Here is a 27,483-nt window from a genome sequence, read left to right on the forward strand (position 1 = left end):
GATGCAATGGTTGTATCCTCGAGCACTGAATTAGTGAATTAGCAGTGCTTTATCGTAACTCAATAAAAAAATGAGAAAAACAATGATCACAGAAGCCCAATTACTATCCATTTTTAAGTGATCTAGCTATAAAAGGACAAAAACTGACCAAATGTTTCGAGTGCCCGCAACAGTCCGGCTGAATTAACGACATGCTTACGACTAATTTTCTACATGTATTCGACCCATTTTGACAAATCAGAGCGTCCTTTCAAACTTATCGAGCCAACACAAGAAAATAACATGAAAAAGAAAATAACGAAAAAAATTAAAAGAATAGCAAGAATATAGATTCTCACAAAGATTCCAATTGGGGTTCAATTATAGGATGAATATATTTTCATTGGTAAATTAATTATTCATTCAATCAAGATGAAATAAAAATCCTTTGTATTGAACTCGGGTCATAACTGTGGCAGAGAGGGGCAACCTTCAGCAAGCGCACAACTGTTTGCAAGCGTCAAGTAAAACCCGTTCCCCTCTTACCAAGACAACATAATGTCCATGTAACTCTGCCCAATATAAAAATGAAATAAGCACAATGGGGGAATTTTTCAGTGTCTTCTGATAACATCAATAAATTTAACGCCAAAATCTTCGCAAAGCTGGATCCCCAATACTGCAATTAAGATTATCCACATGCGATGCATTTCCGACAGCCTGCATAAGAAGTTGATCACCAGGCAGAAAAAAGGTTCTATTTTCTTCATGAGTTTCTCATTGAATCACTACTAATTCAATCAATAACTTACATCATAAACCGTTTGTTTTTTATTTCTCTCTTTTCTTTCACGTTTAAGTAGAGGGAAAGATCAAAGATTTTGCCCGACTATGAGAGGCTTTTACAGGAAAACAATGTTACCTCTTAAGATATTGTCAGTTTTCCACCAACAATGTTCAAACACCGTTTAAAATTAAAATGCCTCGTGCCACTGAATTAAAGTATAATCTCATCCAAGCATGTGCCACATACTGTGCTATATTTTATTTATTTGTTTTAGTATTTGTTCACGATAAATGTTACTTGAATACGATCTTGATCCTCTTCAGTGAAAATTTCACTGCACTAAATCTAGTGATAATTCTAACTTTTCATTTTGTTAAAATAATTTTTTAATTGTTTTAATGGTGAGGATCCTCTCTAGTGATAATGACACTGTAGAGGATCCTTATCCTACTTATAAAATATCTGATGTATATGCAGATAAAATACCATAGTCCTGATATGCTATTGAAAGAAAGTATTCCTCAATGCCATTCTGAGTTTGTAATTGTACAGTCAAAAAATAGGAGTAGAAGAGAGCGGGAACAAATGGAGTAAAGATTATCTATACCTGAAGGAACTGATACTATTTTCATTCTTTGGTATCTTCCACCTCTTGATGCAGTCGGTGAAAAGAGTATAACAATGATGATTGCACATTTGCTATTTCTACAAGTGTCTCTAGTGCTGTAAAGAATTTCAATTGAGAGAATGCTTTATATCGTGGAAGTAAAGTACAAACTATAAACAGATGACTAAAACCACGTGTACAAAGAAATGGGAATAAAGATCTGAAGTTCTGTTATCCACCTCTCTCAAATGACAGCTGGGTGGCTCGAAGTTTTGGGGAAATTAAAATTCCAAAAACTGACAAGGACTTGGATCGCTCCTTTTGAACCTTTAAAAAGCACTGACAAGACTTAGATAGTAGCTCAAACTCTATCCAATTCTATGATTTGTTCACCATATTTCATGATAGCATTGATATTAGAGATCCAATCCAATTCTACTTTTTATGCTTGCGTTGATTTAAGAATATATTGTCAAGAGAAACTAGAATATATACTGATGAAAGGAAGGGATAATATTTGTAGAAGAATACTTACTTCATCATTATCTGCAAGTCCTGATAAGTTCTTTGCAATGATCACCTCAGCAGTTTGTACAACCAAATATATAAGAAAATGAGAAACAACTACCATGCTACTTAAAACATACAGAATGAAAATCATACCAGAAGAATTATTTGATGCAGAGGGAGAAGAAAACCATACCAGAAGATTTCACATCACTACTATCTCGTGGCTGCATATTCTCGTCTTCTAATTGTGTACTTACATTCTCAGAGGATACCCATTTACGCAACTTGAAGCATGGCTGTGTACCTATTGAGTCAAGTACAGTACTTCACATATTAAAACAGAGGTTCCATCAATATTAATACAAAGAACATGTTACAAAAAAAAACATCATAAAAATGCAAGTGAAAGCATGCTAGCTAGCACACGGGAGGAGAAAAGAAAAGATACTACAAGTAAGATCAATCAGTTGCAATCGTGTCCTTCAGTATAAAACACAAATTTTACCATCAGAATTGGTTATCTCCACTGTTGTAGAAGCTGAATGGAATTTCAGGTCCAATAAAGAACTATTAATGCGAGAGCCACCCATGGAATGACGAGCACTTGCCAAATCCAGCCATCCCTGTAATTACACATGGTCACCAAAAAGACACAAAAAACCATAGCAAAAACTCTTAGTTGCCAGATTTCAGTAGTGGACAGATCAGAAAACTAAATTCAAAGCATTTGAAAATTGAAACGAAGAACGCATAAAAGAAATTCGAAATCCTTCGTTGCATCGAACGAAAGGGTTTTAGTTTTACCTGTCGAAGTGTGCATGAAAATGCATCGCAGAGGGCAAGGTAGTTATGCATCGAATCCATAAATTGCAAAACAAGTTTCTCTGCGTCCTCTCTCTCCGGTTCCAGTTTCTCTTCATCCTCTTTCTCCGGTTCTTGAATTTGCGGTTCTTCGCCGTTCACACAATACTGATGATCCTCTTTTTCCATCGACCTTCTTCACACTGATCACCTTTCTGTTAACGCAATTTCTCACTGCACTTCACCACAAAATTCTTCCATAAATATCCCTTCTTGTAATTATTTTCATTCTATTATGAATTTATTATTTAATCTTGTTTTCATGTTTCTCTGCATCAATATAACGGTGATACAATAAAATTAATATGTTTCCGAAAATAACATTTTCCATAATTTAAATCTTATCAATTAATGAAATTCCTTTAATACCCTTGTATTTTTTAAAACTAATAATATCCTTTGTATTTAACCTAGTTAAATTAACTTAAAAACCTTGGAAGACTTGCCAATTAGATGTAGGGATGGGTATGGGTAGGGTAATACAGTACCTATTTCCGTACCTGCGTTTTAAAATAATACTGTATCCGGCTTCATACCTGTGTGGATATGAACATTAATCCCCATATCGTATTCTTTGGATACCTGCATACCTTCTTATACTCATTACTCGTACTTGTTTGAGAAAAAAATATTTATAAAGAAAAACATGTTGATATAATTTCACATAAGTAGCATAATAATACAAAAATTCAATATGTAGTTGCCGAACAAGTACAAACATAGATAAAAAATAAATATTCAAATATCATAAATGTTAAATATATTTTAATATAATAATTTTCTAAACTAAAATTCTTAAAAACAACAAACAAAACTAAACACACAAGTTATTTGTCAGTGATAATCCTATCTTGTGTGAAATTTGATTGATTGGTAATGTCAGAGCGACAACGAAATAGATTTGTACAATGATTGTCCCTTCGTGTGAGATCACTTAGTAATCTCTTGTGACAACATTGATAACTAACTATAATTAATAACATTTCATAGTTATTAAGTCTTAATGAGACAAACATTGAGAATGTGAATAGAGTTAGAGTAGAGAAGTTCAATACTAACAACAGAAAGTTGATACATAAAATATTTTTTTTAACTTTTGAATTTGAAATTGTAAGAAAACAATAGATTTAATTAAAATAATATATATATATATATACTAGTATTTTTTAACTCATACACTATACGAAAGTATTTTATCAAAAATATAAATGTTTGAAAAATTATTTTAGTTAATTAAATATTTATAATGTATATAAATTTAAAAAAAATAATTTGAATAAAAGATAAATAGTTACAAAAAAATTTTATAATAAAGAAATATATGTGTATATTAAAAAAATTATACTTTTTTTTATCTTAAAAAAATTAACAAATAAAAATTAACAATAATTTTTTATATTTATATATTTTCAAAAACTTATTTGAATGTGAATAAATAGTAAAAATAATATTATTTAGATTTAATAGATTATAGTTGTGCTTATAATACATATGTTGTATAGAAAGATATTATTTTAAATTTAAATATAAAAATAAAATTTAAATATTATTAATAAATAATAAGTTTACGGTAATAGTAGGTGATTGTAAAATTTATAAAATATTTATAATATATTTATTATTTATCATTCACTTTATGATTTAAACATTAATATGATTTTATTAACAAAAATATTTGTGTAAAAAATATTTTATGTGTGTTATATATAAATAATATTTAAAAAAAAGTCAATCTCATATTAATTATGTAATAATTAAATTGTGTTAGCCTAATTAAATGATATAAAATAATAAATAAATTTTTCTATTAAAAATATAAACTAAAATAAATTTTTTGATTTACTTTATTATTAAATATATTTTTATATTAATCTTATATAACTTCACATAAGTAATATAATAATACAAAAATTTAATGCATAATTATAGAATAAAGTTCAAGCATATATATATATATATATATATATATATATGTGGGTATGGGACAGGGTGGATACTTAGATACCCATACCCGCACCCATTCCTATTAAAATTTGTGAGTTTTTACCCACATTCATATTCGTATAGTGGGTAAATACTCTACCAATTGTGGGTAAATTTTACGGGTACCCATCAGTACTTTATCCATTGTCATCCCTAATTAGATGTTAATGTAAAATAATTAATCTCATAATAATTTTGTGAATAAGTGCATTGAATATATTTACTATTTTTTATACTTGTTTTAAAATTATTTGATAAGCATAAAAATAAATCAGACATAATATTTATATATCAAATAACCTTTTATTATGAGTTAAATTTCTGGTTAATTTTCATTTTAATAAATAATTTACATCTAGATATCCAATCAAAATATTTTACGGAAGGAATTTAACTTTTTTATATTATTTAATATATGCTTTTATTAAAATTTAATAATAACAAATCATTTCTTTAAGAAAAAAAAATGATGATATGTGCAATAATGGATTAATCTAAGTCAAGATACTTTTAAAAAATAATTATCTATCAACTATGTTAAGTTTTGAGTTGGTTAAATATAGTAACATACAGTATTTTTTTAAGAACTTTTGTTTTGTGTTTTAGTATTGTTTTTAGAAAAATAGGTGTAGTTGGAAGTGATTAATGATGATTAGTTATAATAATTAGTGATTACATAATACATTGATCCAACCTGGTATTTGGGTGGGATGAAAGCGCCACCTTCACCCTTTCCCTTTGTCTGACCTGATGACTATTACAAATCGAGTCAACCTTCTCTCTCTTCCTCCATTTTCCATTTTTTATAAATATATATATATATATATATATTTTTTTTTTTATTAGCTGTTTCTTATATGAAGCTTTTCCCATTTTTCCTTTGCCATTTGGGGGTTTCTCTGTTACTCCCTCAACTCTTCCGCTTCTGCTCCTCCAATTCCAACTCTTTACTATGACACAACAACAACTACCTTCTGCAATCAACTCTGCTTTAAGGGTTTTTCTTCAATTTTCAAACTAAATAGTAAAAGTAGGTTTGAAGGTCCTCCGTTGCTTCTTGGAACACCGACACAGGTACGGTAACGGTTCTTCTTGATTACCTTATTGTTGTTTTCAAATTTTTTTATGTGTTTTTAGAATTAAGTCTATTTATTCATTTTGTTTGCTTTTTTTTTTTTTTTATCGACTCTGAATTACTTTAAACACCGTTGTTCTCTGTTTCTAAATTAGTGGAATATGAGATCTGTGGGTTTTTTTTTTTTAATTTGTCTTCATAATTTATTGCTTGCCATTGCATTGGATAAATGATTCGTTGGGCTTTGACTTGATTGGATTTACAGTTGGACGAGTTCTTGCAGTTTCATTGTTGTAGTTAACTTCTGAAACAGTTGGTTTATGTTTCTATTTGAGCTGTTGAAGCTTTTCTTGGTACTCTTTGTTGATGATATAAATGCCTTCACATTGAATTTATATGATTCTATTGCTGTAAGCTTGTCAGCGCTACCTTAACCCTGTGTTCTTTGTGGCAACAGGTATATCATGGCGGCAAGCTGGGATGGAAGTAACGACCCCGGCAGCCAGTCTGATGATAGCTTTCATTTTGAGAGGTTGCACATTGAGCCTCTTTATGATGCTTTTGTATGTCCACTGACGAAGCAAGTTATGCGCGATCCTGTTACTTTAGAAAATGGACAGACTTTTGAACGTGAAGCAATTGAAAAATGGTTCAAGGAATGTAAGGAGAGTGGACGAAAACTGGTTTGCCCTTTGACTTTGCAAGAATTAAGAAGCACAGAACTGAATCCAAGTATGGCTTTGCGTAACACCATCGAAGAGTGGACTGCCAGGAATGAAGCTGCGCAGCTGGATATGGCTCGCCGCTCGCTGAGTATGGGGAGTCCAGAAAATGAAACTCTTCAGGCCTTGAAGTATGTCCAGCACATCTGCCAAAGAAACCGGCCGAATAAGCACACTGTTCGCAATGCAGGGCTTATAGCAATGATCGTTGACATGCTGAAGAGTAGCAGCCGTAAGGTTCGTTGCAGAGCTTTGGAGACCCTTAGAGTTGTGGTGGAGGAAGTCGATGAGAATAAGGTTGTCACAGGTTTGCTGGTTATCATTTCATTTTCTTTACAGTTTTTTGGTATCATAAGCGTACTTGGTGAATCATGTTAACATCTTCTCTTTGCTCCAAAGGAATTGTTAGCTGAAGGGGATACTGTGCGTACGATAGTAAAATTCCTTTCGCACGAGCTTTCTAAAGAAAGAGAGGAGGCTGTCTCCCTGCTCTACGAGCTCTCAAAATCTGCAACCCTTTGTGAGAAGATTGGTTCAATCAACGGAGCCATTCTTATGTTAGTAGGAATGACAAGCAGCAAATCAGAAGATCTTTCAACTGTTGAGAAGGCTGATAAAACATTGGAGAATCTTGAGCAGTGTGAGAATAATGTGCTGCAGATGGCTGAAAATGGTAGATTGAAGCCTCTTCTGACCCAGCTTCTTGATGGTACTATCACGACTCTATACTATCTTGCATCATACCCTTGTTGTGTGGCTAATCTGCTCACCTCTGTGTCCAGAGAGCATGATTTGCTAGACCAGCACATTACACATTTTATTGTAAAAGTGGTGTGCTTGAGTTTTCTTTTCTTTGTTTCTTATTTTTTGGAATTATTTGGAAGTCAAAGACAAAAAATATATTTCTAGCATGGATATTTCAAGGATCACATGAAATGAACAATTTGAATCATATGATACAATTTGGTTGGTTGTTCCATTGCAATGTTTTGAGTCTTCTAAAATATAGGTTACACATATATTTGATTGTTACATTGTTTTGTTTTAATTTTCTGAAATAGAAGCTCCACACACGTTGTTGTGACTTGTGATTTTGTTTGGTGAGACTTATCGTCATTTTCTAGTTTGAAATTGTTATATTGAGTATTATACATCATTCGTATGATATATATTTCAAGCTATTCTTCATTGTGTCTTTGAATCTTTCTATTCAATACAACTTAGGATTCACAATTAAAAAAATTGTAGGATGATCATCACAAGTGTTGTTTTTTGTGAAAAGTGTTCCAAAGAAGCTTCCAAATGAAGATTGATCATTTATGTGCTTATTAATTTTCATTTTTTATGGCTGATTTGGAAAATGTTCAGGCAGAAAAAATAGTTTCTTAGAAAAATATTTTCAATTGAAAACATTTTATTGAAAGTGATGCATCGACTTATATTCTACTTCCACCTGTATTGAAGTGAAAGTCAGTTTACCACCTTCAAATAATGGAGAAATGTTTTCTGGAAAATATTGTTCACCCTAATCATCAGAAACTATATGAATAATACAAGCATTTAGAGAAGGTTTGATTACCAAAAATTAGAAAAATATAATTTAAGGGAAAGATTAGAGAACGTATAACGCTTAGTGGAGGTGAATGTCTCACTTAGTTTTGATTAATTATTGAGATATGTTATTCTCCCACCAAAATTTTATGACAAATTTCTGCAAAAAATTTCTTTCTATCTCTTTCCATCACATCACCCCCTTCTCTCTCTGTCTTTCTCTAATTTGTGAAAAAAATAGAACTAAATTGTTGTAGAAATAACATTTCTCTTAATTATTTTCATTAACAACCCTAAATATATGGGATCAAATTTTGTCATTTGCTTGTTGAACTCCATATTCCTATGTTGTTATTGAGTTGTTTTTCATTAAAATGTTTGCAGGTCCACCAGAAACCAAACTCTCCATGGCTGGATACCTTGGTGAACTGGTTTTAAATAATGAAGTTAAAGTCCTTGTTGCTCGAACTGCGGGTTCATCTTTGATCAATATAATGAGTAGTGGCAATTTGCAGTCACGAGAAGCAGCACTGAGGGCTCTAAATCAGATATCATCATGTGACCCAAGCGCAAAGATTTTAATAGAGGCTGGAATACTTTCTCCTCTTGTCAATGACCTTTTTGCGGTGGGTCCTAATCAGCTTCCCACACGGCTAAAAGAGATCTCGGCTACAATTCTTGCCAGTGTTGTAAACTCAGGAGAAGACTTCTATTCCATTCCATTTGGTCCTGATCACCAAACTCTGGTCTCAGAGGATATAGTTCGTAATCTACTCCATCTTATAAGTAACACTGGTCCAGCAATAGAGGGAAAACTTCTCCAAGTTCTTGTCGGACTTACTAGTTATCCAACTACAGTTCTGAGTGTTGTTGCTGCTATCAAAAGCTCTGGTGCCACTATCAGTCTAGTTCAGTTCATCGAGGCACCACAGAAAGAGTTGCGGGTAGCGTCCATAAAACTTCTTCAGAATTTGTCTCCACATATGGGTCAGGAGCTAGCTGATGCACTACGTGGCTCAGTTGGACAGCTTGGTAGTCTAATTAAAGTCATATCAGAAAATACAGGAATCACTGAAGAGCAGGCAGCAGCTGTTGGCCTTTTAGCTGATCTACCTGAAAGGGATTTGGGCCTGACGAGACAGCTACTAGATGAAAGTGCCTTTGTGATGGTCATATCTAGGGTGATTGCCATCAGGCAGGGAGAGATCAGAGGCACTCGCTTTGTGACACCCTTCCTTGAAGGGCTTGTGAAGATTGTTGCCAGGGTTACATATGTCTTAGCCAATGAGCCTGATGCCATTGCACTCTGCCGAGATCACAACCTGGCCGCACTGTTTATTGACCTGCTTCAGTCCAATGGACTCGATAATGTACAGATGGTTTCTGCCACAGCTTTGGAGAATTTATCGCAAGAATCAAAAAATTTAACCAAGTTACCTGAGGTGCCATCACTGGGTCTATGTGCTTCAATCTTTTCATGCTTCAGCAAACAGCCCATCATAACTGGATTATGTAGGCTCCACCGGGGGATGTGTTCTTTAAAAGAAACATTTTGTCTTTATGAAGGGCAAGCAGTCCTTAAGTTAGTAGCCCTACTGGACCACACAAATGTGAATGTGGTTGAGGCAGCACTTGCAGCCTTATCTACTTTAATAGATGATGGAGTAGATATTGAGCAAGGAGTGATGATTTTGTGTGAAGCTGAGGGAGTGAAGCCTATACTTGATGTGTTGCTTGAGAAACGATCAGAAAATTTGAGGAGGAGGGCAGTTTGGGCAGTTGAGAGACTATTGCGAACAGATGATATAGCCTTTGAAGTTTCTGGGGATCAAAATGTGAGTACTGCACTTGTGGATGCTTTCCAGCATGGTGACTATCGAACTAGGCAGATTGCTGAGCGTGCCCTCAAGCATGTTGATAAGATACCCAACTTCTCAGGAATCTTTCCAAACATGGGATGAGCCTGTGCCTGTTGTAGATGCTTCACTGTCGAGTTGATGATCACAAAAATTTGTATGTAATTTTCTGTTGTAATTCCAACCAGTTTTGGATTGTATCTATGGTTATCGTCTGCTATGCATTTATCCAACTGCAGTCGGGTATTGTTGTATACAAATTACGCATTCTTTTACGAGTTGTTCATTTGTTGCTCATGATTCTGTCACTTTTTTATGCTTACACCAGATGTTATTCCCTAGCTTCTCGAGCTATGATCAGTTTAGTTTCTTTCCCTTTTAGATTTAGTTCGTCAAAAATAATGGGACGTGTAAAGTAGAAAAACACGAATGTAATTACTTTTGATTTAGTGTGAAAAACACAGAATATTTCTGATTCAAATCACATGCATCCTTCTTTTTTATGTTATATAGGATTGTTGAAGGACGATAAACTGCTAAACCAACAAAAAAAATAAAATTGAACAACTTTTAACAAATGAAACAAAAAAAAAATCACTTTGTTATACTGTTTAGTATTTCATTTCCACGTTAAAATCAAATTAAAGACATACTAAACTTACTAGTTTTCTTGTTTCATCCTCAAATAAAGTTACATGAATATGTATTTGTATTTTTGAAAAACTTAAAATTATGATTTATAATAAAATATTATATAATTTAAATATTTGTAAATATACCATTTATAATTTAATTTTTTTATATTTTAAAAATATATTACTCATTAAAAAAAATTTAATAAAATATTTATTAATTTTATTTGTATAAAATTTTATAAAACTAATTACTTAATAAGAATCTTCAAATCAATAGTTGAATTGATTAATATTATGTTCTATAAAAATTATTAAGTAATATAAATATTTAAGTTTAACTTATAGTGTTAACAAATCCTAACTTGCAAAAATATATATCAAATTTATTACTCAACAAGTGAAAAACGAGTAATTTTTTAAAATTGCAGATATGGGAATAAATCCTATACCCATTGTTAATACTTTTATTAAGGGTTGCTTAGACGTATGCTAACAATAGATACCAACGTGATTGATGTCTCAATCTCAATGATTTAAGGATCAAAATAAATTTTTATTTAGACAAATCTCAAATGCGCTTACAAAGTCAAGGACTTTTAAGTAGTGATTTACTCTCCAAAGAATATCGAGGGGGAAGGGGAAGGAAAAAAACCATGTTAGAACCAAAAATCAGGCTATATTGTGGAACCATATGCCTGATGCGAAAACGCGGCTTATACGAGGTGTTGTCATGAAATTTTCTTGGTATCGAGGACAAGTAATACAAGGGCAGAGGCAAGAACCTTAACTGATCCTCCTCCATAAGCTGATAATAATAGACAAGCCATCCTCCACATAGATTCACAAGAAAATCCCATGCAATTTTTCCGGCATATATTAGCAGACTTAGATTTAAGGGTGTGGCCACCCACCTAATTCACACATTATATACTCGTTTCCACATTCTGCCAATTCCCTGTTATGTCTTCTTGAGAATTGAGACACTCAAATCTAAGATATGGAATGTCTCATGCGTGAAGCCAACTAATACACTTGGATTGCATAAAGCCATATACCAAATTCATAAGGAGGTTAATTATCGCAATTAGCAATAATATATAGAGGGATGGGCATAAAGAAGGTGAGAAGAATTCAACTTACAAAACCATAATTCCAGAAACTCAATGGATAGCATGAACAATATAAGTGCAAAGTCAGAGTGGAATTCAACTTTATGATTGGTGAGAAATGAATTAAATAAAAAGGTACATGAGAAGCAGAGAAACTGAGACCAGCGAAGTTCATAAGACTTGCCCACTTACCGGTCATGTTGCATCTAAAAAAGACATCGAGGTAGATTTAAGGTTCTGTTGTTCCGCATACATGCACAAAGGATTTCAAAGGTGTAGCACTGCCACAGATTTGGTCAAGCATGAAGAACCATCCAGCTCATGAGTAACATGATTCCATGAAATATGGTTCCACTTTGCCATATCAGACACATCACATACAGTAAAAAAACCCAACACCCGACCAAATATTTTGAACATCTCTACCCCAAAAATCAAGTTTTTGTCTGCCACAAAAACAGCATTCCAGTCCATTGGGGCATCAGGGTGCACAGAGGCTTCAGTCCAGGTAAGATACATAAGATCCAACTCCCATAATTTTCTAACAGCCTTGTTTCTTCTCCCAATTTGACCATCCCCTTCACACCAGGACACTGAGAGCATGAAAAGGCGGCCACTAGAAGATACAAGTTTGGGGTAGTATTCATGAACACGAGGTGGGACTGGCGTGGCTTGAACTGCAATCCAGAAACCCCGTTCTATGTCATATGCTGCAAGCTTGTCTGTCTCAGAATAAACATAAAACATCCTGCCACAAACAATTCCAGATCGAGCAACCCCAAAATCAAAAGGCAATCTTGGGATTTCAGTCCATTTATTTGACACAGAATCATATAATTCTCCAGAATCCAGAGGCTCATCCCAAGATCCCTGACCTCCTACAGCTATCAACAAAAATCTTTTACAACCCTTTGAGCTGGAATGATCACTTCTTTGTCTAAGGAATTTGTATGCCTTTCTACTAGGCAAAGATGAAGCTTCATTCTCATTAAAAGCAGATCTGCAATGACGTCTCATAGAAAGCTTGTGAGGATCCTCATAGACATCTGATACCCCACCCATCCTTGATCGTGGAAAACGTCTATCCTGCCGGCTTAGATGACTTTGACAAGTTGGAAAATCCAAACTGATCTCAGAGACTCCTAATATAGGATTTGATCTAGCATATTTCATAGATGGCATTTTTCGCCAAGATTTTGTCAAGGGACTAAATACAAGCACCCCTTTGTGTGTCTTGAACGAGCTCCTATCCACTTTCCCATAGTTAGTCAAGCTAGAACATCCTCCAACAATGAAGATATCATCCTGTATACTAGCAACGGAGAACAAGAACCTTCCTCTGAGAAAATCAGCATCTATCCTGTGCCATTGATTCAGAGACACATCCAGTGCATGTATCTCACCAGAGCAAAAGCCATCTTTAACAGCACCAAAAAGAAACAACCATGGATTTTGATGCGAGCCCTCCCTTCTCATTTGGAAGAATCTAGGGGTGGTGGTCAAGGATCTCCATTTTTTGCACACAAGTCGGGCATTCATGAGACTTGTCAATGGGAGCCTAACCAAACACATTTCAACAATGTCATCTGGAAGAAAGATATGCATTCTATTGTTTGTTGTCAATTCTTCAAGTTCAGAATTCTTTCTGTTGTGTCTCCTCCAAAACCTGTCCTTCACCCCATACGAGAAGCAATCCACAGCAGTTTCTTCGGGACCACAAATCGGTTTATATCCCTTTCCGTCGTCGCTAGCGCTAGATCTCCTCCTACTACTTGAATCACCAAATTCATCACTAGTGTCAGCACCTACCTTGCATCCCCCACCTCTGCTGTACAGATTTAGGCAACTTAAAGAAACTCCATTTACAACATCATCTTCTTCCCCTGCACTTCTGTTATTCTTCTTCCTCAACTTCTGGCTAACACTCCTCACAAGTCGCTTCGACACACTCAAACTCTGTAAATCCTGACAACGAGTTTCATCTGCCCCCAATCTTTCAGAAAACATTATGCTCCCTAATTTTTCACAAAATAATACACAAGAGCCATCGCTATCTCGCAATTTGCATTAAGAGTGGCACACAAGCTCGCCTTCTACGATTCATCCAAAGATAGAAATCACAAGAAATTAGATTCGAGCATTGTCAAAAAATAGAAACATAAACACTCGTTGCCACGCCCTACAGAATTAACGTTTTAGTTAACATTCCACATATAACCCACATAATTTCATCATTAAAAACTCGTTGCAAAAGTCCATCTACGTTACTGAGAAACAAAAGGGGAAACGGAAGTGATCCTAAAAAAAATAGAAAAAGGTTTTTACCTCACAAAATCAACCAATGAATCCAGATCCTGAAGGGAAACAGACATGTACGATGAAAATTGCCGATTTTATACGATATTTATGAAATAAGAAGAAGAGAGGTAGTAAAGTGAGTGAGCGATGATGGTGAGTGATACCTAGGTACTAGCGCAAATCTTTTGCAGAAGCAAGTTCATTGATTTCATACAGACATGTAACTTTTGTGGTTTGACGAATCTAATGCATAACGGAAACCTCACAGAATTCCAAAGGCGGAAAGGGAAAAAGGAAAAGGAAAAGGAAAAGGAGACTTACATTGCAATGCAATTTAGAAAGAAATGAATCCCCAATTTCTTGCTGAATTAGAAATCGTCATATTATACCTACCCTCTCCATACACCACAACTTTACTTTTTCATTTCATTTCATGGCTTCCGTTGGAAAAAAATAAAATATACAAACAAAAGATTTGTGCAGTAAACAACAATTTTGTGGTTTCATTGGTTGGGACGGGAATTTAGTAAAGCGACTGCACCACTGATTAAAAAGCGACTCTTCCTCACCCTCTTCTTTCTTTTTCCTTATTTCTTTCTTTTTATAATAATATTTTTGTACTGCTACGACTGCTGCTAATTGTATCAACTTTTCATGAATTTTTATTTAGATACAATTATCTCTAATAAAAATATTTATAATTCAAAAAAATTGCTGCTAATCTTTTTTAACTTCCTTTTTCTTTTTGCTTTTCCCCCCTCGTATGCCTACTAGTAACATGTTATGTAATGATGTATGTCAAAAAAATGTGCCATGTAATAATAACTGTTAACTAGCATTGAATTGGCCCTCTGTCATTTATGAACCCATCCTTCAAGTTCAACGGCTACCATCCCATGTAACTCCACCGCAGCATGTAGAACTGCTTTTGGCGTTTTGTTTAGGTATGTGTCAGTGCCTAATTTTTTTAAAAACAGTGTAGAAGTAAATATCAATTAACAATTTATTGATAAAAAGTGAACTAAATGACAGTGAAGTTTGCAAATGTCATAAGGCTAAAAGCCAAACGTAAAAACAATTGCTAATGTGTTATTTAATGGATGAATGACCACGTGAAGTGATACAACGTGACAGGCACAGGACCACCATTGACAAGAAACTTTCTAATGGATGAATTTGGGCTAAAACCCAACCGCAAGTGGCGGAAGATGAACGCGGAATTAGGAGGCAATTCAATGTTGGAAGATTGATGTTTTCAGCATTCCCGGAGTAAGCTTTTATTTTCACTAGCCATCTGTCATTAGAATAATGGTTTTTTCTTTTTACACACATTTATGTATAGTAACACATGTTAACAAGTACTCAACACGTTTTTGGCAAATGATTTAAGTTGTTGTATAAAGTATTTATTGAATTTTTTATTTTAAAATAATAAATATTCCTATTCTTAGTAAAAAATATTATTTTTTATTTCTGAAAGTGTATTTTTGGATGTATGTTAAAAGAATGTTAGAATAGTGTTTTTTTTTTTAAATAAATAACTAATTTATTGAGACTGATACAAAGTAATTATGTGTCATAAATTTATAATATATTTTTAAAATAGTAAAATTAGTAATCCATACTTTAAATAAAAAAATTTATCGATTTATATAAATAATAAATGAATGCCTTTTTAACATTAATTTTATAATAAATAAAAGTATATAAAAAGTTATTAATTAATATATTGAAAAATATATCTTTATTTTTATATTTTGGATGAGTAAAAATAGCAATCATTGTTTTTTATAGATAGAACTAGAGAAGGTCAGTATTTTAGAAGAATAAGGATTGTGGGTCAAAATATTCTTTTAAAAAAATTTAAATTGTATATTTTCTTTATTTTTTTTAAATGTATTGATAAGTTGATAAATAATATATTTTTATTAAAAATTAGAAATTTATTATTTTTAATGCATTGAATTTAGTGATGTGGTGTGATTTTTTTAATAAAAACTACTCGTTTTGCCGTATATTAGTATGTTAGTTAATATTAATACACATATTTTAAGAAAATAATTTTATTAAAAATATGTATTTTGTTGCAGTAGATATATAAAGACTAATACAATAATATTTTATCAGATAGTTGACAAAAGTCATCCTTAATAACTTTGTACATTGTTGAAAAAAGGTAATAAATGTTGTTTTGATATTCTAAAATATCAAATAACTAAAGATAAATAAAAAGTCTCAAATAAGAACGAAGAAATACAACTTATAAATTTTTATTACATGTCGTTGTTGATACATCGAAAAAAAACTATTCATCATATAAATTATTAAATAAATTATAAGCATGTGTTATTAAAACACTTTATTTGTTACTTATTTAGATTCTCATTTATTATATATACATATATATATATATATATTATTAATATAATTCTTTTTTTTTTTTACTGAATTACATACAATTATACTCAACCTTATGATTATTATTCAGAACGATTTTGTAAGTCCCAGGCCTTAAAATTAAATCTAACCATTTTATAAAAAAAAATATTTATTATATTTTTACATGCTCATACAATAAATACATTTACCGTTGGCTCTCATCCTCAATTTAACGTTTTCTTTTATTAATTTTGGAGGGATGGAGCAGAAGTAATTACTATTTACTAACTAGCGAAGCAGGTAGAGGGAGAGGAAGAGCGAGAGAAGATGAAGATGTCAGTGTCATTGTCAATGTCAATGCTGTATCTGTCTCTCTTCCTCCTCGTCGGAATGTTACCGCCGTCTGATGCCGTTGATGACAAATGTGCCGCCTGCAAAGCTGTAGCGGTATCCGAACCTCATTCATTTTCTTCGTTTTATTCTTAGATCCATTTAATCTTTGTTATATAGTATTTATTTCATATGATGTTATCGAACCATGTATCATCATCTCGTCGATTTCATATACTACAGTAAACTATTTGGTATTAGGTCTGAGTCTGACAATTTTTAACCCTTGCAGGAGGAGCTAGAGATTGGGCTTTCCAGTGTAACGTGTTTATTGCAATTCGACAATACTTTATTTACGATCCATTTTTAGGTAATATAATTGAATCCTTGCACTTAATTGAGACATTGCATTTCCTCAGGAGAGGCCTCGGAATCATCTGGATATGCGCCATCGTTTGGATTCCAAGGGACAGCGTGAAGGAAAGCTGATCGATTACAGGTATATATGTACCCATGCCTTCTACTCCAACGCCTCTCTTAATTAGGAATGTATGCTTGGATTGATGGAAAAGGATGAAATGGATTAGATTGAATGGAACTAATATTATTTCTCTGTTTCATCATAAAATTATTCAGACAATGAAACAGTTATTTCATTTTATTCCATTCCTCCATTATATCCAAACATAGGCTAGGGAATGGTAGAAATGAGTAGTGTGGTAGGTGAGTTGAGAACTGAATCCTCTACTTTCTCATTTTCAGAATTCAATCTGACATCTGACACTGAAACATTTCGTCATCTGATTTCTTCAAACAGTTATAATTGCATCTCCGTATGTTGATCTCTCGAAGATAAATAATATATTTGTTCTACTTAGTTACTAATATCTAATGACTACATAACTGTGAAACTGTTTTATGCAATATACAGAGTTAGCGAGCTAAGAGTAGTTGAACTTCTTGATGATCTTTGCGAAAAGATGCAAGATTATACACTCAAGGTGATTGGTTACATATTTTACATTGGTTCCTTGTCTTATCAACTCACCGTGCATTTGTTATTCTTCACTGTTCCAATTTCTAAATCTGTGGCTACCTGTCGTGTTCATGTTTACATTTCTTATGGAAATTTAGTTAATAAATGCATGATGTACTTCTTTATCTACTACCACATCTTTGCCCCTTTGATTCTGCTACATATTTGGATATTCCAGAATGGGTGTCATGGCGCTCTGTTTCCATCTATTTTTGCAGATAGATACACATGAATGGTTCAAAGTGGATAACTGGGATAGCCTCACAACAAGTACGTGCTCTATTGCATCTAGCATTGATTTAGCGTGCTTGACTTCATGCGGTTTCTCCTTTTGTTTGTTGACCTGCCCCCTGCCCATATATCAAACAACTGATGACCATAATTAAGAAAACACAAATGCAATATTTTAATGCTATGCCTGTCTGTTCTAGAATATGTGGCAATGATATGCTGAACAATTAAAAATGATAAGAGATTAACCATTATCAAACAACTGAGGACCATAGTTAAGAAAACACAGATGCAATATTTTAATGCTATGCCTGTCTGTTCTAGAATATGTGGCAATGATATGCTGAACAATTAAAAATGATAAGAGATTAACCATTACTTTGATTGTTATGTCAGAATGAAAAGGGTTGTTGGATTGTACTTATTCCAGAAATTCACATATACAGGATAAGAATATATATATATATATATATATATATATATACTATATTTATCATTTCAATTGCTTGTCTCAAAAAACTGGAAAATTTAATTGGATTAATCAAGTATCTGGGAATCACATTTGTGAGATGTTTGCATGGTAATTTATCATTTGCTCACTTTTGCGTCCATATCTCACCATATAGCTTGTATTCCTTGATGAGTATGGTTGACATCTTACTATACCAAACTAACCTGTGATTCTATGAATTATTTCAGTTTGTTGGATTGTCATGCTTATTCCTATGTTTAGTATTTTAATTGTCTGCTTCCTTTTTTAATGCTTTAGCAAATAAAAATTTTGGATGCTTCTTTAATGCTCATCTTAGTTTTGTGAACAAAATATTCTATTCTTCTCTTGACAGATAAGCAGGAAGGTCGGGCATATTCAAAAGATATATCTTCTTATTGTGGAAGGTAAGAGGCAACTAGTTCTATGTTTTTACTCATTATATTTCTTGATAGGGATACTTATGGCATCAAAGCCTTTCTTTTATCTTTTGCAACATGTGATTATTAAAACTTGAGTACTGCATTTTGCACTAACCATCTCTGCGCTATGACCAGATTACTTGAAGAAACAGAGGATGAGGTGAATTTTCTTGTTCTTATTACTCTGCAGTTAATGTATATATGTTCATCTGCATTATATGGCAATTTTTTCCTAATGATGGGTCTTGCAGTTGGCTGAATTGATCAAGAAAGGATCTGTTAAAATGGGAGATGTGAGCAAAGTTCTTTGTCAAGATTTGAGCAAACATTGCAGTCAAACAAGGTAACCTCAAACATAATACTACCTCTGGTCCTTTTGTAAAAACCTGTTGGGAAGTTTTCTTTAACCCTCTTTCTAATACTCCCTCCAAATTTTTTACTCGGATCAATTTTTCCTTTACAAAAGAATCCCTTAATTAAATGTGACGAGGTCATTTCTTGGACTTTCTCTTCCATATGAGAGCAAGGGAAAATGACTGGCCATGATTACCTCTTCACATTAATTGATTAGGTAGAAAGAGATTAAGAATAATTTTGGAAAAATAATGTGCATGGTTGATGAAATTTAATACCAGTACCACCAACTAAATTCCATAATTGTTGGGAAGTAGTTCTAGGGGTCCTGTTTATATAAGACTAGAGGTAATAGTTGGAATTTATCTTGGTGTTCCACTTGATAAGCTGGGATACATTTGTTGAATTGATGGTCTAGAATGGGTATTTGGGTATCCAACCAGGTTGTATGTTCTAAAGATTATAACCATTATTTATTGACCATGAACATCCTCAATTGCTTTTAGCATTACTGAGGTAGCCTTCCTTCTGGCTTATCTTCCTAGCAATGGGGCTTATAGGAATGGGTTTGAATGCGTCATAAATGACCTTTTGACCCAGGTAGGATAGTTTCGCACTTGCTTTGCAAAGCTTCTGCTGCTCTCTGGAGAAATTTCTTAAATCCATTTGACAGTTGACATCGTAAATACATACGCCTTCCCCAAGGATTCGAAATGTTACAAATACTCCGTAAAGATGTTTCTACAACGACCTGCCTTAAGGGTTAAATTAAAATTGAAATTAAAAACAAGCGAGATTCTTGTAATTTGACTCAATTTCAGTCAAAAGATATTGTAATATTTCAAAACCTCATCTTTTATTTAACAATTGAAAAGAAATGTTCCTAAAATGATGCTAATATAGAGATGACTGGAAAAATCTATATTCATGCAGTGTATCACATGAGGCCGAGGTCGATGATGATGGAGATAATGGAGAGCTCTAGAACCATGGATATTGGGGTGGCTGGAAATATCACCTTAAAATTTGACAGAATGCATCCCAAAACTGGTGTTGGAATGACCTTTTTTCTCATTACAAAAGAAGACTCTTTTAGCAATGTGGTGGATCGGATTCTCATTGAGTGCTGATTTTAACTTAAGGGGTGTGCCCTGCATTCCAATATTTTTAAAAAAAATACTTAGTACCTCAGAGAGAGAGAGATTGCGTCTACAGTTAAAACAATAGATACATAGCCAATATTCTTCAAACTGTTATAAAACATTACAGAAGTGCCTGAGAAATTTACGACCAGTATTTTTACGCTCAGCCTACAATTATTCAACCCTTTTTATAATGTCTTTTTGAGAGTTTTTGGGAGGGCTTTATCATTTATATGTTAAATGTTACCACCAGCCTATAACTTTGACGTAGACTATAAATTTATTATATTTGCTCGGCTATATTTTGAAAATGTCATCCATATCCGAGATCAAAAGGCAACTATTAAACTATTAATCTGCAAATTTCCGGATCATTTGTGACATTCGGAAGTTATTTTGGGTTAGTCTGGTGTTCTCCTAAAATGATATTAAAAACATTCAAGAATAAACTTCGAATTTCTTTTTTTTAAATAATTCCTGAAATCCTAATGTTAAAATATGAACTAAACTCCAAATTGTACAAATTTCATGGAAACCTGACCTGAAAGAAATCTGCGTGCAAAAGCAAATGATGCTTACTTGCGGAAGCTTTTAACGATCCCATATCGTTGCATTTAGGAAAAGGAAAATGTTTTATTGGGGTCAACACCTGGAGATTAAAAGAAATAGAAGGGAGTGGAAGTAATGAATGTGTGTGTGATAAATGTGATAAAAACTGTTTTTAAGAATTATTGTTGTCAGGAAAATTATACTTAGACACCCCTTTTTGAGCATGAAGAAGATGGAAGGAAGAGAAAGACAGGAAAAAAAATTTTAAAATATGATTAATGGTATGATAGAAAAAGAAGAAAAAAAATGATAATAAAAAATGAATGTAAGAAAAAGAAGACATATATCTTTACCGTTTGTGCTAAGATTAAAAAAAGCGACAAACTTCGGCGTCGTCTAACCATAACGCTTTTCTCCGTTGTATTATACCATTCTTGAGAGGAAAGGAATCGTGAATGTTGTATACAATCTATTTAACTAGAAGAAGAAACTAATGATCTACCATGTACAACAAAGTTCTAGGGGAACGTTAGAAAAGTGAACAAATAAAATAAGCTTGAAAGAAATGGGGGAGGCACGGAAGGGCGAAGAAACATATTTTATACACACAACAATATCCATCCATTCTAAACCTGAACAATCATCACCAGCTAACACTAACAGTCCAATACACCCTTAAGTAAATTGAGGCCTTCTGCTGATATACTCCTCCTGACTCGAGAAGAAGGCATCTCTATCCTAGGAGGAGGATCTGAGGAGAAACACACCACTATAACTGTTAAATTATCACACGAATTACGCTTAAGAGCCTCTCTAACAAGCTCTCTTGAACACCTTTGAGGATCATTATGTATCATCAATTCTTTTCTTGCCATGGTCACAGCACATTGGTTACTCATGACATCCCACAGGCCATCGCAGCCCATAATCAAGAACTCATCATCCTCAGTGAGGTTGATTTCCTGCAGCTCTGGTTCTGCACTCAAAGGGCAGGCAGAACCCTTTGGACCCTTCATGTGCCAGTCTCCCAAGGCACGGGAAACAGATAACTGCCCATTCAAGTATCCATCATACACCACTCCCCCAAGTTTCTCTATCCTTAGCTTTTCCGAATCGCAATTCGGTTTTTGGTCTTTTGACATCTCAATTGCTCTACCTCGCCTCCCAAGTACAGCTCGACAATCACCAGCATTGGCAACTATCATGCTCCTGTCAATCATGAAGTTTCAAAACTTGAGAAAGATAGCTAAAAAGAAAACATGCAACTGGATGAATTTGCAGTCTCCACATGGGACAATAAAATGCATGTTCACCACTCATATGTTTGTTTCCCCAACTTTTACCTTCCCATCTCCAAAGGGAAAATAAAATACACTTCCCCAGTTTCTTCGATAAGTAAATGCCTCTAAATTAGTGAAGCCGATGCTGAATCATGGAAATTAATGTAATCATAATGGAAGTTCACTACCTTCCAAATACAATAGCAGTTAAAGCAGTGGTTCCAGAGGAGATATCAAGCGAACTAGAATCTGCAAATGCATAATCAGCTTTCAGAAACGCACTTGTAATTGCCTTCCTTATGCAAGTTGGAAACTGGGAGTCCTCCACTATGAATCTAAGGATGTTATTTCTTATAAACAAAGCTGCGTCTGTACCTCCATGGCCATCAAACACCTGAACAATGAGTAGAAGTTAATGGATTGTTGAACTTAACATGCAACAGAAAATAGAGTTAGAATCACAGTGTATGAGCAACAAAATCAACGGAATAAAACAGTAGCTCTTAGGGGAATAAAATCCACAGTCTATAACTCCTAATTTTCAGCAATGTCAAATTTCAACAGAAATCAAACATCAGCCAGAATTCATCTCATGAATACTAATATATTATAGGAGTCAAGGAAGGATGGATTCAAAACAGTGGTTAAAGAACACAACTTTCTAATAAAACATAATCCAAGGGGGGGAAAGAGCAAATGTCTCCATGTAACTTGCAAGCCATGCATTTATAATGGAAAAATTAGGCTTTATCATCGTAGCAATATGTTAAGTAAAAAGTAAGGTGAAAAAAAAAATAGACAAACCCCGTAAAAAGCTCCAGGCAAAGGAATATTTGAAGCAGGACCTATATGCTGAATAAGATTATCTATACATATGTGTTCGTCTTCCATATATTGTTTAGGTCCTCTTTCAGCACAACTTCCTGACCGAAACATGGGTAGAAGCTCTGTCTTTTCTTCAGACGACGACTTGCTCCCAGCAACCCCCAAATCCAAACTCTAAAAACAGAAGATAAAAACAAACAAATTAGACAATCTACGCTTTCCAAATACTATTTCAAAGGGAAGTAAAAGCATTATTGTTAAAAGGGAAATGATGTTCAGAAGCAGTTAGAAAAGATATCAATTCTTCACAGCATTTAAGTTCTTAATTTTGCAAGACGAATTATAAAGATAGACCACAAGCAATACACGTAGCCATCGACAAAAGATAGCAGTAACATTGAGAAGCTTATAAACCAAAATACGGAGATAAAAGAATAATAAAACAACCAACTCTGCTTCAGCCAGCATCAACCCGGTGGTGCTAATACTGTGTCTCAAACTCGAAACGTGCCGCGGAGGCTTTCCCTTTCTCACTGGTTTTAGATCATTCAAATCTTCTGATTTCTCATCTTCCACCACAAATGCGCTGTCTTTCTCTTCTAACATCGTAAATGGCGGAGAAAAATCCATTCCCAGAGGCATAGTCGCTCCAAAACCATACACATAAACCAATAATTACTACAAGACAAGCTTGTGCACAATTACGGGTGAGTTTCAGAGTGAAGTCAATCACCAACTGGACACTCCTTCTGCCGAATTCTAGAATCCAGGAAATGTAAGTTGGAATCCCAAAGGATATATACAACACGTGAATTTCAAGTTCAACGATGGCACGGTTACTAATTGCTGCTACTGATTATAGAAGTTGGAAGAAATGATTGGATCAAATCCAAAATTCTAATTCTAATTGAATTATAATTATGTTGCAAAAGAGAAAGTCGTAGAGAACAGTATTGAGTAGTAATTATAGGAAAATGGAAGTTCGATAATTAGGATCGGGTAAAGGAAGAGAGCATAGACTATAAGGAGTAGGTGACAAAGCAATAAATGATCCTAAAATTTCACATAGAAATGGAAATTGAACGTATAGGCACCGAAAGAGTAGAAAATTGCGGTTGAAGGAAGCATCCACGTCCACAAGCGAAGAAAACCAAAGGAGTGAGCCACCTAACCTTAAAACAACTAATCTCGTGGGAAATAAGGAACAGTGTTATTGTCCAACGAGCAATGTTACACGAAAACGATAATGCCTTGTATTGAAGACGATGATGATGATGATGATGATGACGATGAAGGGAAGGAAAACCTAAAACAATCTATGAAACTTTGCCACCGGCGATTCCAGGTAATATCCTGCGTGTGGCGGTTATCGTTTCCATTTTCGATGGGGTACACCGACACGTGGAGTGTTCGTATTGGGTATACTGGATGGCATGTAGCGGCTTTGCGTCGTAGCCGTTGGATGTTTGTTACAGAAAATGGACGGTGAGGACTTCGTTTGTCCTCTTAAACGTGGTAAAGGCAAGGGAAAAGCCTCGGATTCTCGAAGTACACGCGTTCAGAAATGATTGGGTGCTTCTCAGAATACGCTAAGATAAAGCACTATCGCTGGAGTGATGTGCTTTGCTTTTTCGATTATCCTTATGTCCATTAGAATGGGTTGATATATCAAGATCTGAATATTGGATTTAGGCAGCTATTATCTATCATGTATACTCAAATTAACATGTGGCATGTGAAAAGACAAAACCGATTGTTTTAAAATGTTTTCTGTGTAAAAGGTAAATATTCAATGTTACATTATTACATTATTTAATGGGTTTAATATGATATTATTCGTTAAAAAAATTAAATTTATGAAAATTAAACTATCAAAATATACTTTTAGAAAAAGATATGTCAATATAAGCAAATAAAAATCATTCTAAATAATTAAAAATATTTTTTTTCTTAAAATGACATTTGTCAGATAAAACTATACAATACTGATGCATGTATCTATTGAATGTTAACCAAAGGGGGGCTTACTTAACTTTTTTTTTTTTCTCCTTTTAAAAGGTAACCCCTACATTTCCATAATTTTCTTTCCTATCTAGCATTACATAGCTTGCGTGAATTGAAACATGATTGTGTGTGTTTGTTCGTTTTGGCTAGTTTAAGAATACATTATATGGATATGTTATGTACCTTTTTTCTTTTTCTTTTTTGCTTAGAAGCAATGAGAATTGAGGATAGGATTCAGGGGATAAGAGAATATTCTATGTTAGAGCAATTTTAATGGTTTACAAATAAGGAACGGTTGCTTATATAATGTATTAGCCCAACTTTAAGGAATCATTTATAATTTAAGCACCAATTGTTTATAAAAGAAAAGGAGCCCAGCTTTACAATGAAAGAGAAAATTAAGGTGGCAAAATCAGAGATTAATTTCACCCTTGTAATGCTTCAAAGCAATCTCATAAATCTCCATGGTCCTGAGCAATCGCACGATTTAGTTAATTGGTTGATTACATGTTTATTTTCCATCCATTTGGATATAAAGAAAGGTTAAAGCCATAGATGAGTCATTTGAATTTGGATGCACTTACCAAAAATTGAAATTGAAACAATGCAAAATCATGATAGAGCAAAAGTTCAGTTTTTCAGCACAGTAATGGAAACGGGTAGTCCACAAAAGTCAAAATGGTTTGCTTTTCTCTACCGTTAGACAAGTTTTGGGGATTTTATTTATTGGGTTTGATTTTTAAAAGTTTTAAAATATTGATTTTTAATTGCCATTAGATACATATATTTGACTTTATTATTGATGGAGAGAGGTTGCATGCAAACTTGCGGGAAAGGTTAAAGGTTCTTACAAAGGAAATTTTGATTTATTTTTAGCAGAGCTAACTTACAAGTTAAAGATTATGGAATAGAGAAATAGGCAATGTGTTATGACTAAAATCCAATGAAATAACTTGTGAGTTACACCATTAAATAAAAATTATTTCAAATGATTATGCATATTAAATAGTACAATTAATTACTTTGTTGTATTTGAAAATTAATTAAATGCTTTATTTAATATATTTATATTAAAATATAAAATAATACTCTTAACTCGATTGCAAATAGTTGACATTGGAATCAAAGGACGAATTAAAAACGTGATTCTTGCATAGAATTATTGAACTCTAATGTAGTGGGTAACTTAGTAATAGCCATTTATTAATGTGCCCCGCTAGACACAATTGTCATGTGCGTGTACCCCTCAATTCCCTCCCTTCTTATCTATATTTAATTATATCATCTGACTTCATTTTTTATATTCATACTTATGTAATCTTGTTCTAATTATTTGAAAAAAAATTACTTTAAAATTAGATAACAAAAATATTAATTTTACTTAAAAAATTATTAAAATTATTTTTAAAAGTTTATTGAGCTTAACCTATATGATGTATAGTTCAAGTTTTAAAATGTAATTATATTAAATATTTAAAGGAAGGACTCTATCATCCATACAGTGATTCTATCATGCTCAAACAAAATGACTTTTAATGAAAAATACTTGTGATCTAGAAAATAAAACTAATTATATTTTAAAAGAAGAAATAAAATTGTGATCAATTTAATCCAATATAAATTAAAAAAACTAGGAATCAAGCTATTATAATAAAAAATATTTTTTATCAAATTGAAATGAACTATAGGCGAATTTTAAAAACTAATTCAATCCAATCCAAAATTATTATATATATATATATATATATATATATATATAATGTTACTTTTAAGATAAGATGTTTTGAGTAATAAGTTTTTGAACATTGGAATTTGAATTAAAGAGGAAAAATAAATAGAAATTCAATTTTTCAAAGCTAATTTAAAAGAAACTTTTAAAATTATTTTTTTAAAACCCTTCTTTAAAGCTTTTACTATTAAAGATATAACATTTTTTTCTTAAGAATTTGTTTGGTTCATGTTCAATTTTTGGAGAGATGCTCAAAAACTAAACTTACTGGTTTTATAGAGTTTTTTAAAAGTGTACTTTTGAGTTTATCATTTTCCAAAACTATTTAATTTGAATGAGTCGTCCAACTGACAATTAAAGGCGTGCGTGGCATGTATGCTATTTATTTTTCATTAAATTAGTTATTTGGAAAAAGTGTATTCTAAATCTTATTCTTTTCTGTAAACAGGTATTTATAACTTTCATTGTCTAAATTAATCCTTTTAATAAACGTTAATTTGAAGTTAACTCATCATTAGCAAGTGAATCACAATTATTGTCTCCATTGAATTTAAGTTAGTCATTTATTTCTCATTAATTTGTAAATCACATTAACATATTCTATATATATTTAAAAAAAATCAAGTCCAACTTCAACTAACCAACCCTTGACCTTCAACCCAAAATATTTTTCTTTTTATAATAATATTTACATATAATTTAATTAACAAAGAATATAAAAATTTGAGTACTCAACTAG

The 27,483-nt window shown here is 33.0% G+C and overlaps 5 protein-coding genes across 14 annotated transcripts; 2 read left to right on the forward strand and 3 right to left on the reverse strand.

Moving 5' to 3' along the window:
• Window positions 1-415: 415 nt before the first annotated feature.
• Window positions 416-3,053, reverse strand: LOC113865538 (coiled-coil domain-containing protein 115). Of its 4 annotated transcripts, XM_027500170.1 has the most exons (8): window positions 2,821-2,970; window positions 2,688-2,790; window positions 2,389-2,506; window positions 2,077-2,187; window positions 1,909-1,928; window positions 1,613-1,700; window positions 1,374-1,489; window positions 431-699 (listed from the first exon to the last, which is right to left on the reverse strand). In XM_027500170.1, the coding sequence occupies exons 1-7, from the start codon at window positions 2,871-2,873 to the stop codon at window positions 1,395-1,397; spliced, it is 588 nt and encodes a 195-aa protein (XP_027355971.1). In that variant the 5' UTR covers window positions 2,874-2,970; the 3' UTR covers window positions 431-699; window positions 1,374-1,394. The 4 variants fall into 4 exon arrangements, with proteins under 4 accessions (XP_027355968.1, XP_027355971.1, XP_027355970.1 ...); XM_027500167.1 differs by having other exon boundaries at window positions 416-699; window positions 2,688-3,053; XM_027500169.1 differs by having other exon boundaries at window positions 1,909-1,919; window positions 2,688-2,970.
• A 2,479-nt stretch (window positions 3,054-5,532) lies between these two features.
• On the forward strand, window positions 5,533-10,408 carry LOC113864405 (U-box domain-containing protein 44). Of its 3 annotated transcripts, none has more exons than XM_027498062.1 (4): window positions 5,533-5,806; window positions 6,260-6,821; window positions 6,924-7,233; window positions 8,460-10,408. In XM_027498062.1, the coding sequence occupies exons 2-4, from the start codon at window positions 6,267-6,269 to the stop codon at window positions 10,034-10,036; spliced, it is 2,442 nt and encodes an 813-aa protein (XP_027353863.1). In that variant the 5' UTR covers window positions 5,533-5,806; window positions 6,260-6,266; the 3' UTR covers window positions 10,037-10,408. The 3 variants fall into 3 exon arrangements, with proteins under 3 accessions (XP_027353863.1, XP_027353865.1, XP_027353862.1); XM_027498064.1 differs by having other exon boundaries at window positions 5,533-5,801; window positions 6,260-6,831; window positions 6,934-7,233; XM_027498061.1 differs by having other exon boundaries at window positions 5,533-5,801; window positions 8,460-10,200.
• A 1,214-nt stretch (window positions 10,409-11,622) lies between these two features.
• LOC113864923 (F-box/kelch-repeat protein At5g42350-like) lies at window positions 11,623-14,472 on the reverse strand. Of its 3 annotated transcripts, none has more exons than XM_027499162.1 (3): window positions 14,295-14,408; window positions 14,001-14,029; window positions 11,727-13,768 (listed from the first exon to the last, which is right to left on the reverse strand). In XM_027499162.1, the coding sequence occupies exon 3, from the start codon at window positions 13,680-13,682 to the stop codon at window positions 11,943-11,945; it is 1,740 nt and encodes a 579-aa protein (XP_027354963.1). In that variant the 5' UTR covers window positions 13,683-13,768; window positions 14,001-14,029; window positions 14,295-14,408; the 3' UTR covers window positions 11,727-11,942. The 3 variants fall into 3 exon arrangements, with proteins under 3 accessions (XP_027354962.1, XP_027354963.1, XP_027354964.1); XM_027499163.1 differs by lacking the exon at window positions 14,295-14,408 and adding an exon at window positions 14,138-14,189; XM_027499161.1 differs by lacking the exon at window positions 14,001-14,029 and having other exon boundaries at window positions 11,623-13,768; window positions 14,295-14,472.
• A 2,133-nt stretch (window positions 14,473-16,605) lies between these two features.
• Window positions 16,606-20,669, forward strand: LOC113865526 (protein seele). 3 transcript variants are annotated; one of them, XM_027500137.1, is made up of 9 exons: window positions 16,606-16,799; window positions 16,975-17,001; window positions 17,102-17,181; window positions 17,614-17,690; window positions 17,941-17,988; window positions 18,795-18,846; window positions 18,997-19,021; window positions 19,113-19,204; window positions 20,149-20,532. In XM_027500137.1, the coding sequence occupies exons 1-9, from the start codon at window positions 16,680-16,682 to the stop codon at window positions 20,198-20,200; spliced, it is 573 nt and encodes a 190-aa protein (XP_027355938.1). In that variant the 5' UTR covers window positions 16,606-16,679; the 3' UTR covers window positions 20,201-20,532. The 3 variants fall into 3 exon arrangements, with proteins under 3 accessions (XP_027355938.1, XP_027355936.1, XP_027355937.1); XM_027500135.1 differs by having other exon boundaries at window positions 17,614-17,683; window positions 17,937-17,988; window positions 20,152-20,532; XM_027500136.1 differs by having other exon boundaries at window positions 16,611-16,799; window positions 17,614-17,683; window positions 17,937-17,988; window positions 20,149-20,669.
• Window positions 20,670-21,306: 637 nt separating this feature from the next.
• LOC113864644 (probable protein phosphatase 2C 27) lies at window positions 21,307-24,369 on the reverse strand. The gene is made up of 4 exons (XM_027498604.1): window positions 23,459-24,369; window positions 22,991-23,185; window positions 22,375-22,580; window positions 21,307-22,115 (listed from the first exon to the last, which is right to left on the reverse strand). The coding sequence occupies exons 1-4, from the start codon at window positions 23,651-23,653 to the stop codon at window positions 21,563-21,565; spliced, it is 1,149 nt and encodes a 382-aa protein (XP_027354405.1). The 5' UTR covers window positions 23,654-24,369; the 3' UTR covers window positions 21,307-21,562.
• Window positions 24,370-27,483: the final 3,114 nt, after the last annotated feature.

Source organism: Abrus precatorius, unplaced genomic scaffold (assembly GCF_003935025.1).
Source record: "Abrus precatorius isolate BTA unplaced genomic scaffold, Abrus_2018 Scaffold4, whole genome shotgun sequence".
In the NCBI taxonomy this organism is placed as follows: Eukaryota; Viridiplantae; Streptophyta; class Magnoliopsida; order Fabales; family Fabaceae; genus Abrus; species Abrus precatorius.

Excerpts from the sequence above, each read along its gene's own strand:
- LOC113865526 (XM_027500137.1), top strand. The coding sequence starts at position 16,680 with ATGAAGATGTCAGTGTCATTGTCAATGTCAATGCTGTATCTGTCTCTC. Across the intron at positions 17,182-17,613 it reads GGAAAGCTGATCGATTACAG|AGTTAGCGAGCTAAGAGTAG; the intron begins GTATATATGTAC and ends TGCAATATACAG. Across the intron at positions 17,989-18,794 it reads CTGGGATAGCCTCACAACAA|ATAAGCAGGAAGGTCGGGCA; the intron begins GTACGTGCTCTA and ends TTCTCTTGACAG.
- LOC113864644 (XM_027498604.1), bottom strand. The coding sequence starts at position 23,653 with ATGCCTCTGGGAATGGATTTTTCTCCGCCATTTACGATGTTAGAAGAG. Across the intron at positions 23,186-23,458 it reads TGCTGGCTGAAGCAGAGTTG|AGTTTGGATTTGGGGGTTGC; the intron begins GTTGTTTTATTA and ends TTCTGTTTTTAG. Across the intron at positions 22,581-22,990 it reads TGCCTGGAGCTTTTTACGGG|GTGTTTGATGGCCATGGAGG; the intron begins GTTTGTCTATTT and ends CTCATTGTTCAG.
- LOC113864405 (XM_027498062.1), top strand. The coding sequence starts at position 6,267 with ATGGCGGCAAGCTGGGATGGAAGTAACGACCCCGGCAGCCAGTCTGAT. Across the intron at positions 6,822-6,923 it reads AGGAAGTCGATGAGAATAAG|GAATTGTTAGCTGAAGGGGA; the intron begins GTTGTCACAGGT and ends TTTGCTCCAAAG. Across the intron at positions 7,234-8,459 it reads TCTGACCCAGCTTCTTGATG|GTCCACCAGAAACCAAACTC; the intron begins GTACTATCACGA and ends AAATGTTTGCAG.
- LOC113865538 (XM_027500167.1), bottom strand. The coding sequence starts at position 2,873 with ATGGAAAAAGAGGATCATCAGTATTGTGTGAACGGCGAAGAACCGCAA. Across the intron at positions 2,507-2,687 it reads TTTCATGCACACTTCGACAG|GGATGGCTGGATTTGGCAAG; the intron begins GTAAAACTAAAA and ends GTGTAATTACAG. Across the intron at positions 2,188-2,388 it reads GGAGATAACCAATTCTGATG|GTACACAGCCATGCTTCAAG; the intron begins GTAAAATTTGTG and ends TTGACTCAATAG.
- LOC113864923 (XM_027499161.1), bottom strand. The coding sequence starts at position 13,682 with ATGTTTTCTGAAAGATTGGGGGCAGATGAAACTCGTTGTCAGGATTTA.